Raw genomic sequence first — 17,728 nt, 5'->3', positions numbered from 1 at the left:
ATCAAAATATTTAAATTCTTACTTTTGTTAAGAAGCTAGTAGTTATCTATCTTTCTCTATTTAAGTTTGGGAGTAGAAGCATATTAATTATTTGAAATCTGAAATTGTTACCTAACTATATTCTCATGTTGCATAATCACAAGTTAAGTTCTTCCTGTGGACACATTTGTGCATTGTGCTTTAGTTAAAAGCAAGAAAAAAAAAAAAAAAGCCAGCGAAATGTTGCCCTGTTGTTTTGGGAGTGATGGGCAGGAGGAACTGTGTGAGCAGGTTGGAACTCTCAGGTCCCAGGACTTTGGGGCTGAGTAGACATAGGACACCTAACACCACAGTCAAGTTAGAGCTCTGCTACAGGAACTTGTGCTCATTTCAGCAAGGGCTAGGGCAGAATTAATCTCTTCAAAATGAAAAATTAAGAGTCAATACATAAATAGGGCATATAATACTACTATTAATGAAAAGGGTCTAGGATACAGATCTAACATGACAAGCTGTATGAATATCTCTTACACTTTCCCATCCTAAGAGATGTCTGCCAGAGCAAGTTCTCTCCAAGGAGGGTAAGTGTCAGACATGCCCTGGTGAGATGTGGATGGCTGGAAATAACAACTGGAAAGGAAGAACAATGGCTAACAATCTCCTGGAGTTTGGCCGCCAGAAAGAATGTATTTTTTGTAGAGACGAGGTTTTGCCATGTTGCGCACGCTAGTCTGGAACTCCCGGGCTCAAGTGATCCACTCAACTTGGCCTTCCGAAGTGCTGGGATTACTGGTGTGTGCCACTCTGCCCAGCAAGCTTCTCTGGTTTTTAAATAAGCATCAACATATCTGCTGTGGTCTGTAGCTGTAGAATTGAAGGAAATGTGGACATTTAAAAAAATGGCCAGTAACTTAAGGGCTCTTTCATGTATTATTAAGCATCTAGAGGCTAATTCCTTTTAGAAATGTTCTGTGGGGAGTGAACAAGATTGAGCATAAACAGCTATATGCATGGACAACTCAACTGTGCTTCCTCATTTAATTCCTTCTACTTATCCATTTAAACATTTCTAACAGATTTAAATTGTGATGCTTTCTACAGGCTGAGACTAAAAAGTCAACCAGGCTAAAGAAAATGAAACAATAAAAAAACCTAAACCATTAAAGAAGAAAGGTAAAAGAAAGCCCAGGTCATACAAAGTCCAACAGGCCATAAAAATGAAGGCTGGAAACATTATAAAATCTCCCCTTTCAGCTGGGAGCCTGGCCAAGCAACTGCACGGGAGTTGAGTTCTGTGATTGTGAGTGAAAGTTGCATTGTCTGTCCCCGCCTGCCCTCCTTCTGTTCTGATCTCTAATTTTAGACATATCTGTGTTGACAGCATCCCTTAACAAAAAGATCAGCAGCAAGCTGTTCAAATCCTAATCTGACATTTCCCTTACTAAGAGAAAGGAATGGAATTCCCTACCATCTTCTTGTAGGTTAATAGCTTTTACATAATTACAAAAAACATCATGGAGACTGGAACCATATCATTACTAATTTCTTTCTATTATTCTTGGTATAAAACTTTATCTACAAGAACAGGCTACATTTGGCCCAATGCCTGTAGTTTGTGGATCTTTGCTCTGGGGTCGTAACTGGTAAGTTATCACAATTGGCTGGTACCAGCACATCACCAATTTATACAACACATGCTGTTCATCTACCTTAAGAAAAGGATTAGCCAGGAGCAAAAGAGAATTTGGTTCATGATCTGTAGATATACTATCCCATATTCTCCAAATCAAAATTTAGAATATACAACTGAGCCATAGGGTATTATACCCTATATCTTGAAAAAAATTCGGCCAAATTTTGATTGTATGTTTGAAGAATGATATCTCCTGATGTGTCTGTCCCTAAAAACCCAAGAAGTATGGTAATCTTGTATATTGTGTGACTTGTAATTCTTGAAAAATAAAAGTACTAATAGATAATATGTACTGTATTTACTCAGTGCCAGGCATTGTTCGAAGTGCTCTGTGACAACTCATTTAATCCTCAAAACAACTTTGTGAGATAGGTACTATTATTATCCCTTCTTTACCAATGAGAAAACTGAGGTTAGAAAAATAATTTGGCTGACGTCATAATGGTAGGCAATGAAATAGGTAGGATTTGAACTCAGAATTCTTGCTACTGAATCTGTGATCTTAACCACTGCCTTCTAGAGAGGAAGAGGACAAGGAAGGCAAGTCAGTTCTCATCCCTGAGAATTCCACCTGGCTGATCTTTGTTGATAAGTAAATATTTACTGACTCCTTACTATGTGATATGTATTATGCCTAGTGTTTTAGGCATGCCTAGTGTTTTAGGTCTATTATGTTATTTAATCCTTCCCACAGTTATATATGGGAGGAACTATTACTCTATTTTACAAAAACAAAAACCCTGGCTTAGGAAGGTTATAAATTGCTCAAGGATATATTAGTGGTAAGTGATGGAACCACCTCTGCTGATTGGGATTATCATTGATTTGAAGATAAGGTTATCACTTTCTGAACAGCTACTGGCAGGAGATTCATGTTACTGAGGAGGGAAGACAATCACTTTCCAGACTAGCAGGCAATCTCCTTATGATGCAGGGCTGTGTATGTGACAGAGACTACTTGAGCCTGTATTTTTCCTAAACAAGATGTGTACCATTACACGTTGCTTGGAATTCAGATTCTTTCCTCCACCTTACTCCATCAACAGATTGATTCCTGACAATATAGCTTTGACTGTGTGATTCTTTGTTTAGCCTTCTTTCCTTGCTTGTCTTAGCATTGTGCCAATTTGGGTCCATTACTCCCAGAGCTTTCCTGGCTTCTGCTCCCTTGTTCCAAAGAAGGGATTACTGACACACACTTTGGATCATTTCATTCTGAGGGCTTTAGGCTTTATCTGTGACTACAGGTCTGAGAGTTCTCTCCTGGGAATCCATCTTCACCTTTACTGTGTTTGTCAACCCTTCCCTCCATACAGGAATTCGTAATTAGAGACACTCATTTCATCAGAGACAGAGTTTGCATTCCTAAATTCTCTGAGCTAATTTTGGATAATTTTCAAGACAAGAGGGGAATATCCTTTTTATATTCTACCATTTTAAAACTAGAAGTCTAACAAATGTAACTGCTTTTTTTTTTCCTGTCAAAGTCAAATTAATTCAGTAGCTATCCTTCTCGGAATGAACTTCAGCATGATTAACTATCCATTGAACATAGAGCATATATTCCTTATTTCTTTTATTTCAAATTTTAGCTCCAGGTATTTTAAGAAAACATTCCAAATAATTTTAAAATAATCATTAGACAATTAAGTTTGGCAATTTATTTTTACCATATTTGCAATCATTACTGTTTCTTACATCCCACCCCTATCCTTTGGGTTCACTGTGCTTCATGTTGAAGTACATCACTTAGTATTTCTTTCAGCAAGGGTCTGGATTGAATAATCAATCTTTGCTTTTCTGAATATATTTTTGTATTTCTCTTACGTCTATATTACAATCTAGCTGGGTATCGAATTCTAGATTGACAGTTATTTCTGGAACTTTGAAGACATTAATGTATTGACTTTTGGCATCTCTTGTTGCTGGGAACAAGCCATCAGTTTATTCTTCCACAGCAGGAAAACTGTATTTTTAGTAGCTTTTAATATTTTCCCTTTGTCCCAAGTGTTCTATTTCATTATGTTTTTCTCTAGGTAAAGTTTTGTTTTATTTTCAAGTGTGGCACTTGGTGATATTCTTAACCTGAGTCTTCAATTCAGCAAAAGTTTTACCCATCATGTTTTTGAATATTGGTTTTCTACCATTCTTAAACCTTCTTTAGAAATTTCTATGATACGAATGGTGGAGCCTCTTGTTCTATCTTCCATGTACAAATCATCCTTTATATTCTTCATTGCTGTGTACTGTATTATGGGTGAATTTCTCATGATTATCTTATAATTCCTTAATTCTGTCTTTGACCTTGCCCAGTCTAGAGTTTATTCTACCAAATAAGTCTATTTTAGAGACTACATTTTTCATTTCCAGAATCCTTTTTTCTATTACTTTGTCTTTCCATTTGTTTTAGTTTCTGTGTTATAACACCTTATTTTTTTTTTCTAATTTCTTCCTTTATCTTTTGAGTATCATAAATACACTTAAATCATTATCAGATTTTGTTGTTACTTTCATTTCATTTGGGGTGAATTCAATTCTCAATTGTTATTTTTGTTTGCTTTCTCATATAGAATTTTGGTATGCACAATATTCTTCAGTGGGAGATTTTAATTTCTTCCTGCTTTTCCTCATTGCCTTGACCCTTTCTTCGTGTGTAACAGTTTTATTATTTCCTGTTCTGGCCCTTGATACAATAGGATTTAAAGTAATGTTCTGAGGCTCTTGCTTTGGATAACATGTGGGATATGGCCGAGCCAGTCCCAGGCTAGTGGCCAGTTGGATCCAGGTCTTGGGTGGGAGACTATGCTTGTTTTCTCTTGCCTCTCTGGAACACGCATTCTTATAAGTCACTGCCCTAGGGAGCAATTGGTCACAGCATATTTGTAAACTCCTTTCTTAAGCTAAGAAGACTTGGTACCAAGCAGCAAATCTGTCTCCTATATCCAAGCTTTGCATGAGAGCACTTCGAGTTCCTATAATAGCATGGAATTCAGACTTCTTCCTTCCAGACCTGGAATCCAGAAGACAACAGCTTTAATCCTACTAACTATTTTGTGATTCTGTTATAATTCTGGTTTATGGATATACTTATTTTTTTTCCCTGAAAGTGGCTATTTCTTTTTAATTTCCTCTATTTTGCATGTGACAGAGCTGAAGGAGCCTCAAAATACAAATTTACAATGCCAAACTGCTCCAATATTCAATTTTCCAAACATTCATTTTTATCAAAACAACAATCCCAAAATTATACCTTGATGAGCAAAGGTAATACTTATTTTTCTCTTTTTTTTTTTAAATCAGCAAACAAAAGGAAAAGATGATTATGTCTTACTGACAGATTTTCTTATTTACTCATTAACCCAAATTAGATAGCCCCAAATGATAAATTTTAATTTACTTTAACAGAAAAAAAAAGGATCGAGAAGACGCAGCAATTCAGTGGCCTTATCTATTATTATCTGCATTACAGCTTAAAACTCCTGCAGTTTTACCTAATCTTAACCAGAGAAAAATCCAGTTATTTATGCATGCATTTATTCAGTTTTTAGTAGATAAAGCTGGGAAGTATAATAGGCCTAAAAGAGGGGAGTCATAATTTTGGAATTACTTGCTTAATGACCACTGAAGAAAGCTTTATCACATTTATCCAAATCTTTTAAAGAGGAAATTTATATATATTCTATTTTTGAAGTTTGCCTTACCTAGGACTCCATTTTAAATACCCAATCATGTTGCTGGCCTGTAAGTGTTAACATGCACAAAGGAATATAAGAGTTGAGGAATATAAATGTATCACACTTCATGTAACATGTGTGTTACTGAATGTTTATGTATATATTGAATTTCAACAAATCAAATTACATTTTACTTTTGAATTGTAATATACTTTTAAATATATTTCTAGAGGAAAAGAAAATAGATTGAAACATCGTAAGAAAGTGCAGAATTAGGAAAGTGAACGGTCAAGCAGCGCTTAACTGTAAGATAACTTAATAATGATAAGAAAGTGTATTCCTTAATTTAAATGTTATACTGTGATATATCACCCAATGTCAAGAACAACACTAATTGCTAATGAAATGAGAATATATTCTAATTTTGTTGGAGAAATACTTGGAACTTTTAGAAAAAACATGCATTAATCATAGCTGCTTTGGCAAAAAACAAAACAAAACAAAAAATAACCTGTCATCAGAGTGAACAGGCAACTTATAGAATGGGAGAAAAATTTTGCAATCTATCCATCTGACAAAGGGCTAATATCCAGAATCTATGAGGAACTTAAACAAATTTACAAGAAAAAAAAAAACCCATCAAAAAGTGGGCAAAGGATATGAACAGATACTTCTCAAAAGAAGACATTTATGCAGCCAACAAACATATGAAAAAAGCTCATCATCACTGGTAATTAGAAAAATGCAAAGCAAAACCGCAATGAGATACTATCTCATGCCAGTTAGAATGGTGATCATTAAAAAGTTAGGAAACAACTGATGCTAGAGAGGATGTGGAGAAATAGAAACACTTTTACATCATTGATGGAAGTGCAAATTAGTTCAACCATTGTGGAAGACAGTGTGTCCATTCCTCAAGGACCTAGAACCAGAAATACCATTTGGTCCAGCAATCCCATTACTGCATATATACCCAAAGGATTATACATCATTCTGCTATAAAGACACATGCAAATGTATGTTTATTGCAGTACTATTCACAATAGCAAAGACTTGGAATCAGCCTAAACGCCCATCAGTGATAGACGGGATAAAAAAAAAATGTGGCACATACACCATGGAATACTATGTAGGCATAAAAAGGAATGAGTTCATGTCATTCTCATTTTCAGGGACATGGATGAAGCTGGAAACCATTATTCTCAGCAAACTAACACAGTAACAGAAAACGGAACACTGCATGTTCTCACTCATAAATGGGAACTGAATAATGAGAACACATGGACACAGGGAGGGGAACATCACACACCGGGGCCTGTTGGGCAGTGGGGAGCAAGGGCAGGGATAGCATTAGGAGAACTACCTAATGTAGGTGAAGCGTTGATGGGTGCAGCAAACCATCATAGCACATGTATACTTTTGTTACAAACCTGTATGTTCTGCACATGTATCCTAAAACTTAAGTATATATCTGCTTTGAAGAATTCTTCTATTTTCTCTCTTCAATGGGGAAGGGGGAAACAACAGATTCTAGAGTTAGACTTGGGTTCAAATCTTGATTGCCCTTTATTATGGATGTCATTTCAGGCTAGATAAATAAACTCTCTGAGGCTCAGTTTCTGCATCTGTAAAACAGGAATAACAATAACTCCTTTTTATAGTTAAATGTAAACTAAAAATAAATTCCCTGGTATATGGTAGGAATTTAGTATGATGACTATCAGTGTTATTAGCATTCACTGGCTTTTTTTCTGGAAGATAAGAAAAATATAAATACAAAAATATATAAATGTGGGCAACTACATTTCTACTGTATCCAACCTAAGGGACACTCAAAGCCATGTTTCTCCATTTCCATTATCTCCTGTGTCCAGTGAGAAATTAGATTCTATACAAATTTCCCTTAACAGGAGGGAAGTTAGGACAACAGGAAGACAGGACTAAAAGAAGACATTAATTATAAGCTCCCACTGAGTGCTCACGATGTTCCATGGTACTCCCTATGCACCGTGCTACATGTTTTATACATGATCTTGTTTAATCCTTACAGCAATCCTACAGGGTAAGCATTCGTATTCTGTTTAAAAAGAGGAAGTCAAGCTTGCAGTTTAAGAAATCATACACAGACCAGTAACAGACCTGCTCTGTCCAGTAAGTGACAGACCAGAAATTCAAACCCAGATCCATGTATTCAAAACCTTTTTCTTTTTAATGACATCATACCACATCCTACCAGGAAGACAGTATTTATAAACATGTAACATACTAAGAATATATATTTGGTCTCTGCTTTTAGTTCCTGGCACAGACCTCCTAAAACACTTGGAATTCCCTGCATGACAGGAATGAGAGGAGCATCTTTTGTTATTTGTAATGAGCCCTTTTCAAAAATACCTGAGTTTATGAGGTGACATTTGGAGGCTAGGGGCTGACTGCCAAACCAGCCATAAGATTAGAGGGTTGTAACTTTCACCCCTACCCTCTCATCTTCACCTCTAGGGAGGGGAGAGAGGCTGGAGATACAGTCAATCACAAATGACTTAATTACTTAATCAGTCATACTTAGGTAATGAAACCCCAATAAAAGCACCTAAATGATGGGGTCTACAGAGCTTTCAGCATGGTGAACACACCCATAGGCGAGGGGTTAGTGCACTTCAACTCCATGGGGACAGAAACCCCTGTGCTCTGGACTCTTCTGGACCTTGCCCTATGTACCTTTTCATCTAGCTGTTCACTTAACATCCTTTATAATATCCTTTATAATACACCTGTACATGTAAGTAAGGGATTTCCCTGAGTTCTGTGAGTTGGTATAGCACATTAACAAACCTGAGGAGGAGGTCATAGGAACCTCTAATTTGTAGCCAAGTTGGACAAATGTATGGGTAACCTTAGGACCCACTACTTGTGACTGGCATCTAAAGTGGGGAGTAGTCTTGTGGGACTGAGTCCTTAACCAGCAGGGTCTGCACTAACTCTGGGGAGTTAGTGTCAGAACTGGATTACATTGTAGGGCACCCAGTTGATGGTCCAGAGAACTGGATAGTTCCTTGGTGTGGAAAACCCACATAGTGCCAGAAGTGTTCTATGAGTAGAAACAGATCCTAACAATAGCAACTCATCATCACAATGAAGGGATTACATACCCTAAGTGATACAGAATATTGTTAAATTAACATGAAAACTGCATTTCAGGTGCTCATGTTACATCACTTTTAAATGTATGTTGAATTAAAGAGCTAAATCCAGCCAGTGAATGTGAACTTGTCTGTAATGATTATACATTAAATAAACTTGACCTTGACATCTTCTATCAAAGCTGAAAAGGGAATTTTTAGTCTCTCAGGAGGAATACCACCAAATTATTTACAAGTGGGGCATTATGATGATTTTATGAGGAGACAGGGAAGGGACATATCAAGGAAAAGAATGATTTTTAACAAAAATCAAGTGATTTCCAATATCTCCATTATCAAAAGCTTTAACACATCGAGTACCCTAAGAAATGTGTAGAAAACCTGTGTAATTATTGAGGAAAACAAATTCCTTACGTAAAGAGAAAGAGCCAAGGTAGAAGTATACCAGCTGCTAAAGTAAGGAACATTTTGATATTTATAGAACATGGTAAGCCCTTTCAGCTGCTTAAGTACTGGGTCTTCGTAGAAAGTTTAGGTGCTTCTAAATTTAAATGTCTTAAATGAGAACAGATTAGCAGAAGTAACATAGTCTATAAGACATATATAAAATTATATCTTATAAAAAATTAAATGTAGGACAATATTACACAATAGAGTATATTACAGCTTTTAGAATTAAGAAAATGTTGTGGTAGGCAGAATAATAGATTCCCAAACTTGACCACACTCTAGTCTCCAGAAGCTATGCATGATAAGAGGGACTTTGCAGATATGATTAAGTATCTCTCGAGGGAAAGATTATGCTGAATTTCCTGGGTGGACACAAAGCTCCTTTTAAGAGGAAGGCAGGGATGTCAGAGACAAAGAGATTTGAAGATGCTGGGAGCTTTGAACATTTAGGAGGGGACCATGAACCAAGGAACATAAACAGCTTCTAGAAGGTAGAAAGGCAAGGAAACAAATTCTTCCCTGGAACCTCCAGAAGGACACAGCCCTACTTACTGATTTTAGGTTTCTAGGGTCCAGAACTGAAAGACAATATATCTGTGTCTTTTAAGCCACTAAATTTGTGTAGTGATTTGATATAGGAGCATTGAGAAACTAGTATAAATGGCCAAGGTCATAAACTTTACCATGGCTAGCAAAATTAAAATACACATCAACCATCAACTCTGAGATGAACATTCACTTTTAAATGATGTAAAACTTAAAAAAAATTATATTCTATTTTATTTGAGTTTAAAGGCAATAGCTTAAATAAAGTACACAAAGTGTATATTGAGACCATAAAAACATTCTTACAATCGCAAAAAGTGTTTTTTTCCCTCTTTAACTGGTCTCCAAAAAAATCTAACATATCTAGAAACAACCATCAGGATAAACTTGGGCTTTTATCACAGATATGTGAATCCATTTTGACCTTGTGAAAAACATTTTTTTTTCTCTTTTCTCACTGTAAGTCGAAACCTCTTATAATGCAAAATGGGAAGATCAATAAAACCAACCAATTGTGAAAACAAGGTACATGGGATAGAGTAAAACACGGATAGAGAAAATAATATATAGTAATATAGAGGAACAGTCACAAGGAGATCAGATCTTTGTGCAATATTGTGTGTGAATCAGAATATCTCTGACTTTTGCCCATCATATTCTGCCCTGCTTAATCCTCCTTGTTATAGGGTCCATAAAGCTGATTGTGACCCGAATGTTCTCAATTAGGTTCAAGGAAGGAGGTATTGATACCACTTGAAAGTTCTTTTCTACTGGGCGTAGTATTATAGGTAATTATGATAATTACATTTAGATTTTCAAAAAGTATAAATAACCAGTTTCTGTCTAGGCATGTAAACTCAATAACAGTCTGAGTCTTTCTTACTACTGTCTTTTTTGGTATAAACTATTAATCTAAATAAAAGAAAAACAGCTGTTTCTCCACTAATAGTATTCGCTGAGTTTAAGAAGCATGGATACATACACAGACAGACACATACTTGCCACCTCATAACTTAACTGTTCAAAAGTTGGGCAAAGTAAATAAATGTTTAAGCCAATGAAGACTCTTCCTCATTCTTTTTTTCTCTAAAACTTGTATTTTACCCCAATATAATGATATACTGTACTACTTTCTTGTTTTCCTGCCACTCATGCATCACAGTGCAAATATTTATGTTTAGTGTGCTCTCACAATTAGAAAATAATGAAACAGATATTATTCACCTTTCAGAGGTATGACCTATTGAATTGCTCAGAGAAGCTATAGCAGCGAGACAGCATTATCTATGAATGTCATACTCACCTAGCTAGAACAAAAACTAAACCAAACCAACTAAACAAACAAAAGCTGTCAGGCTACTTCGCATGTTTGTTTACTTGACAATGAGAGGGGCTTCACATGTAGGCTGCATGACTGATAAAGGTGAGCTTGTAGACAATCCAGGGGGTTTGTCAAGGGATCCTAGAGAGGCCAGCCACTTCCATTACCAAGAAAATCACTAGACTGGTCAGAAAGGAAGTCAAATTTTTAAAGTGGCAGCTTCCTGGTAGATTTTTTTATTCTTAGAGTTCTTCACAATGTAAGCTTTTCACTCTTGAATGAGAGCCTTTGTTTTGTGGGTGCCCCCAAGAATCTATGGCAGGCTCCTTTTATTATTAAAAATAAACTAACTCCTGAAAACCAAGCCAAAGACATTCTGACTCAAGACTGAACTATCTTTTCCGTGCAAAACTTGTAACAAGGAATTTGATGTTCAGTTATAAAAGTGCTTTAGTGAAATTCTAATACTTCCAGCTACCTATAATTTGCATTTTTACAGCATTATTCTATGTGGAATAGCCACAATAAGACTGCTCTTCTAAGTTCTTTGAATATCCCTTTAGCAGCCTATCTCATATTTTTCTGTTTGTTTGTATCTTTGAATGACTAACCCATTATGTCTTTGAGATCTCGATCTCAAATTCTCCCAAAGCCCTTATAACTGTTTGGCCATCATAAGGTTTATTTGTCTACATACCATAAACTGATTTTGTTTTCCATATTTGTTTTGGCTGGCTACAAACTGGGAGAGTGGATGCCCATAAAGGTTGCCAGATAAAAATAACAACCAGTAAAATTTAAATTCTAGCTAAATAATGGATCGTTTTTTAGTATAAGTATGTTACAAGTAACATGTCCTGAATTTTTATTTGCTAAATCTGGCAACTCTAATGCTCTAGCTTCCTTCAATAAACCTAGTCCTGGGTAGGTATATTGCAGGTGGAAGGGTAACAAAGGAATGTTTGCTTTTATAAATTTGAAGTTTTCAGTGTCATATTTTAAAATCAGTACCCAATTTTCAAAGAACTATCTCTGCTAAATCTTATTATTCAGCCTTACTTTAATGATAAGAAACATTGTTAACATTTTTAGAAGTTTATCATATAATGTGAACAAAAAAGACCATTTTATTCACCCCTTCTCTAAAGGTTTTAGAAATCTCATATTCCTATATAGTTTTTCACGTACTATGCTCAAATTCCTAACCTCTATTCCAAGTATGGAATAGGACTACAGCCTTCAACCTTGAAGATTATATTCTCATCTACTCTCTGAAAAGTGTGCATTTTGAATGGTTTCCCCAGAAGTGGGGGTGAGTTTGCCAAATTACTAACTGAACACTTTTAGAAACAGCTAATGTTTGAATTTACAGCTTCTCTTCACTAAAATTCCACATAATGTTTAGTTATTAATGTTTCTGAGGGATTGTGTTAAGGAAAAATCTTCTCTTCCCGAGTCCACAAGGGGTGTGGTTTCAAAGACAGGAGCTTCTCAGTGCCATGCCTCCAGCCATGCCCCCATCCGGGAATCTAGAGTTCTTTGTCTGACTTTCCCCTGTGGGCTAGGTGGAAAATCCAGGTGAGCTTCTTGCTCGAAAAGCCTGCCAAAAGCTCTGGGAGGCCGGTGCTCTGCTGCAGACCTAGCAGCCAATCTGGTATCAGAGTCAAAGATCAATCACTCCAGAGGAAGTTTGAAATGCTCTCATTGGACGAGAGCATGAATGGGCAGGGAATAATTCCAGGGTTAAAAACCCAGATGTTCCTTACCTATATGGATTCCTCCCTTGGATCCCCTCCCATGGCAGTGCTCTCTCTCTCACCATGCCTCTGGGGCCTTTTCCCCATTCCTGGGGTAAGAGAGGCCAAGGACCTGGGCACATGGCAGTGGGGAACTGGGTGCATCTTCAGGATGCCCCAGCTTCCTCCCCCATTTATATCTTTGGCAAGCCAGCCAGGAGTATGCTATCGAACTTCAGAGCGGTGAGTGGTATCGGACCCCTTTGGCTTGCTAATCTGTTCTTTTGCTTCTTTTAATTTTGTTAAGGAGGAACACTGGGTGGCCGGGCTTGTGTGGGGCCATGCACAGCAATGGCTGGGCAGGGCAGCAAGCGCTGCCACCTATGTGAGCCACGCCCAGCCTTTCAATAGCACGGCTGCTGGGACACAGGCATCAGGCTTTCTCCAAGCCAGCTTCCCTTTCTTGCTGTTTCTCTTTCTTTGGGCCAAGCTGAGGGTCAGCAGGAGGAAGGGTGGCCCTGAACTCCCAGTTCAGTATGGTGGAAATCAGCCCCCTCCCCCACCACTTAAACCTCCAAGAAAAAGCCGCCTATGTGAGCCATGCCCAGCCTTTCAGACCCGCAGCAGTGGCAGTGGCTGCACTGGGCTGCAGAAATGGCTTGGCCAGGCAGGGGCACAACCACCTGTTCAAGCCATGCCCGACCTTTCAGACCCCAACCTCCTGGGTCCAGATTTCCATAAGGCAAACTTCTTCCTGGCTCTTTCCTCTAATATATTTTCTACACATGAGGCTTTTGGGGTGGCAGTAAGGGACCTATGCCCGTGCTGCCCTCAGGCTTATGTCTATGAGGATGTCCTGCTGTATAAGTGCACAGGGTCAGTTCCCTTTTCTGCAGTGCTTGGTTATGTCCTAATGGAGCCAGAGTCTATCAGTGGGTCCTGGAGGCTATAGGACATAGTGTTTTTTGGGTTGCATTCAATTGAATAGTGCCAGAATTTAATGATATATAATTTGTCTTACCTAGGATTGGCTCTCCATTCAGCAGAACTTCTCCATCTAGAATACCATAGTCAGCCTGGGTCCGAGGCTTAAATAGTTAATTACAGGCCCCATAACCCTAGGGAATAATCCTATGATGGAAAGTGGGGTGGGGGAGGAGACCTGGGTCCTGAGAGCATTGTTCCGGCCTCAGCCATGCCACCATCCATTACCTTCTTTAAGATTGTTGTGCTTAGAGGCCCCTCTCAAGGAGTTTATCCTCCTAGGGCAGTTTTATGGTCAGGCCTATGCTAATTGAACTCTTGTTAGGGAATATTGGCACCCATCACCCAAGCTTCCCTGGCCTAGTTCTTCAAGGATGCGATGGTACAGGGCCACTAAACCTGGCAGTCTTCATGTCCTTAAGGTGGCCATAAAGACATTTAGACAGTGAGGGTATGTCCATGATGCCAGTAAGCATGATTAAACCCGGCACATGGGGATCCCAGAAGATGATCACACATCTGAGGTGCAAGGAAACTACAAGGTGCTATAACTGGGGGACATCCCAGGGCTAGCATTTGCAAGGAATACCAGGGATGTGGGCATCTCTGTGTTCAATTTCAGATGGGTACTATTCCCAAGGCAAAATCATCCTTAAAGTGTATCCTGGATAACTGGGACCAATTTGACTCATGATCTTTGAAGAAGAAGTGGCTCATTTTTCTCTGCCAAACAGCCTGGCTGTGATATCCTCTGCCAAATGGAGAAACCTGGCCTCCTAAGGGAAGTGTAAGTTATAACATCCTTCTACAATTAGATGTGTTCTGTAAGAGAAAAGGTAAATGGATTGAGGTCCCCTACGTGCAAATTTTCTTTTCTCTAAGGGATAATCCTCAGCTATGTAAGGCCTGTAACCTATACCCTACTGGCCCCTCCTCAGGACTACCCCCATATTTTGGACTCCCTGTGGCCCCTCCCTCCACTGATGCTGACTAGGTCTCCTCAGCTCCTATGACCCAAGGGGAATCAGGGAAGGCCAAAGTGGCCCAGGCACCTCAGGCTACTAGGATGCCCCAGCTCTGCCCCTGACAGGCAGTAGGAGGAGAATTTGTCCCAACCAAGGTACATACTCCTTTTTCACTTTCTGACTTAAAGCAAATCAAGATGGACTTAGGAAAATTTTCAGGTACCCTGGACAAGTACATAGATGTTCTGAAGGGCCTGGGTCAGTCATTCAAATTAGACTGGAAAGATATCATGTTATTGCCTAGTCAGAGCCTAACCAGCAATGAGAGAGAGGCTGCTCTAGCAGCATTTCAAGAGTTTGGGGACACCTGGTACCTTAGTCAAGCACATGACCAAATGACGCCAGAGGAAAAGGACAGATTTCCTACAGGTAGACAAGCAGTCCCTAGCATGGACCCTCACTGGGATCCTGACTCAGAACAGGGGGACTGGAGCCATAGGCACCTATTAGCCTATATACTTGAAGGATTAAGGTGAACTAGGAAAAAGCCCATGAACTATACAATGTTATCCACAATAACTCAGGGAAAGGAAGAAAACCCAACAGCCTTTCTTGAGCAGTTATGGGAGGCCTTAAGAAAGTATAATCCCCTGTCACTAGACTCCATCAAGGGTCAGCTAATACTAAAAGACAAATTTATTATGCAATCAGCAGCAGACATTAGGAGGAAGCTCCAGAAGCTGGCCCTGGGGCCAGAACATAGTCTAGAATCATTACTAAATCTAGCAATCTCAGTGTTTTATAATAGAGACCAGGAGGAACAGGCTAAAAGAAACAGGAGAGACCAGAAAAAAGCTGCAGTCCTCATCATGGCCTTCAGGCAAGCAGATCCAAGGGGCTCGGAAGAGAGAAATGCCTGGGTTAACTGCCATTCTGGCAGAGCTTGCTACTACTGTGGTGGTGGGAATTTACTCATGGATTCATAGCACTTGGCTGAAGCCTTGGATACCTCCTGAAGAAAATCATAGGCCCTCCACTCCACAGCCTGAGGTTCCAGGTGGTGACCCTTTGTACACCTGTGAGCCATTAGAGCATCTACATCTCCTCTCCGGATGAGATCCCCAGGAAGGGAACTACTCATAAGTCTAACTTACATCCTAGTATCAACAGGACTATCATTCTTGACTTTATTATTTGTGACCAGACTCTATGTGGTTGCCCCTACGGATTGACCTAATAGCTCTCCTCCTCTCCTTTCTAATGCCTGCCCACCCCCGCACCCCCCTGCCAATGACAATTTACACCGACTCTCAGGTGCAGTTTTCTCTTGCCAAGGCCACACCATACTGGAACTCCAATTATTCCTTTCATGGCAGGGGCAGAATAATAGGAGGACTTGGTACTGGCATTGGAAGAGTTACTACCTCTACCCAGTTTTATTAAAAGCTATTTCAGGAATTAAATGATAACATGGAAAAAGCTGCTAATTCTCTCTGCAGAAGCAGCTTAACTCTTTAGCTGCTGTAGCTCTTCAAAATAGAAGGGTCCTAGATCTGCTAACAGCAGAGAAAGAAGAAACCTGTCTCTTTTTAGGAAAATAACATGCTACCTTGTAAACCAATCAGGTTTTGTTAAAGAACTCAGGTACTAAATCAAACACAGGGCTAAAGACCTTCAAGAAACAGGATGGTGGAGCTTGTTTAACTATTGGCTGTCCTGGCTCTACCCTCTTCTAGTCCCATTTATAACTATTGTATTATTGCTGGCCTTCAGGCCTATGATCTTTAACCTTCCAGTCAAATTCATTTCTTCTAGAATTAAGGCCATGAGGCCACAAATGGTCCTGCAAATGGAACCCCAGATGTCCTTGGCTCATTAGTTCTATTGTGGACCTCTGAATCAACCTGCAACCCTGGAAGACTGCCCTCTGGAAGAAACCTCAACTGCAGGGCCCTTTCTATGCCTAATTCAGCAGGAAGTAGCTAAAGAGTGATTGACGCCCATGTCCCAACAGCAGCTGGACTTCCCTGTTAAGAATGGGGATTGAGGGATGGTGTTAAGGAAAAAAAAAACTTCTCTTCCCGAGTCCACAAGGGGCATGGTTTCAAAGGTGGGAGCTTCCCAGTGCCATGCCTCCATCTCGGAATCTAGAGTTCTTTGTCTGACCTTCCCCAGCTGGCTAGGTGGAAAATCCAGGTGAGCTTCTTTGTTCAAAAAGCCTGCCAAAAGCTCTGGAAGGAGGGGGCTTTGTTGTGAATCTAGCAGCCAATCTGGTATCAGAGTCAAAGATCAATCACTCCAGAGGAAGTTTGAAATAACTCTTCTCATTGGACATGAACATGAATGGGGAGGGAATAACTCCAGGGTTAAAACCAGATGTTCCTTACCTATATGGATTCCTCCCTTGGACCCCCTTCCACACCAGTGTTGGAGCTGTCTTTCTCTTTCTTTCTCTTCTCTACCTAATATATCACTCTCTGCAAAACTCTCTGGGTCTATGACACTTATATGAACGGTAAGCTCACTGCGCCTCTGGGGCCCTTTTCCCCATTCCTGGGATAAGAAAGGCCAAGGACCTGGGCACATTGGAGCAGGGAACTGGGAGCATCTTCAGGACGCCCTCGCTCCCTCCGCTGCTTACATTTCTATGTTACAGCAGAGTAACAGCTTTTAGATGACAGTGGATGGTAGAGTTTTTATTGCCTATGTGAAATAAGCACAATGAAGTAAGCTTTTCCTAAAGGTAAATGTTTCTAACTTAAGAACAGCTCTTTTAGTCTCAGAGATCAAATCCTTTTATCTTTTATTGTTACTGTTAAACTTTCTTTTATAAAATTATGGTGATGGTAGATGTAAAGATTTTAGAAAACATCCTTCCTTAGAAAATTGGTTGGCAAACTTACGTCTCTAAAAATTTTAACTGTCATTTGTCTGTAAATTTAAATGGATGAGCACAATGCACAATGCCTTTTATGACTGTTTCAGAACTACCACTTTATGTATAACAATGTTAAGTACTTTTACCTCTGACTCATGTATCTCCAGTTTTGGAAGTAGAGAGTTGGACTCAAGGAATTATTCTAGGCTGAGGACATGCTGGTGGAAAAACAGTATTTCCATTCTTTTGTGAAGTTCAAAAAGCATGTTTTAGGTTTTGTTCTTTCCTACTGGAAGATCTGAATTATGTGCCCTGATCTCTGGCACAGTCTTACTTGATATATTTTAAACATTGCTGTTTTG

At 39.1% G+C, this 17,728-nt stretch overlaps 1 protein-coding gene across 2 annotated transcripts in view; it reads right to left on the bottom strand.

Moving 5' to 3' along the window:
• The window catches only part of STXBP6 (syntaxin binding protein 6), a 253,830-nt gene that overhangs the window by 36,680 nt on the left and 199,422 nt on the right, over positions 1-17,728 (bottom strand). The window contains exon 5 of one of the 2 annotated variants that reach the window (XM_032242662.1): positions 6,685-6,971. The exons of the other annotated variant lie outside the window; for it this stretch is intronic. Within the exon in view, the coding sequence (XP_032098553.1) occupies positions 6,925-6,971 (47 nt within the window). The 3' untranslated portion in view covers positions 6,685-6,924. Of the gene's footprint in view, positions 1-6,684; positions 6,972-17,728 lie in introns of those variants that run through there. 2 annotated transcript variants of the gene reach the window in all.

This window comes from Sapajus apella, unplaced genomic scaffold (assembly GCF_009761245.1).
Source record: "Sapajus apella isolate SASKATOON/1434 unplaced genomic scaffold, GSC_monkey_1.0 scaffold50, whole genome shotgun sequence".
NCBI lineage: Eukaryota > Metazoa > Chordata > Mammalia > Primates > Cebidae > Sapajus > Sapajus apella.
The sequence above is the reverse complement of the archived record's forward strand: the minus strand, read 5'-3'. Positions and strand labels throughout refer to the sequence as shown.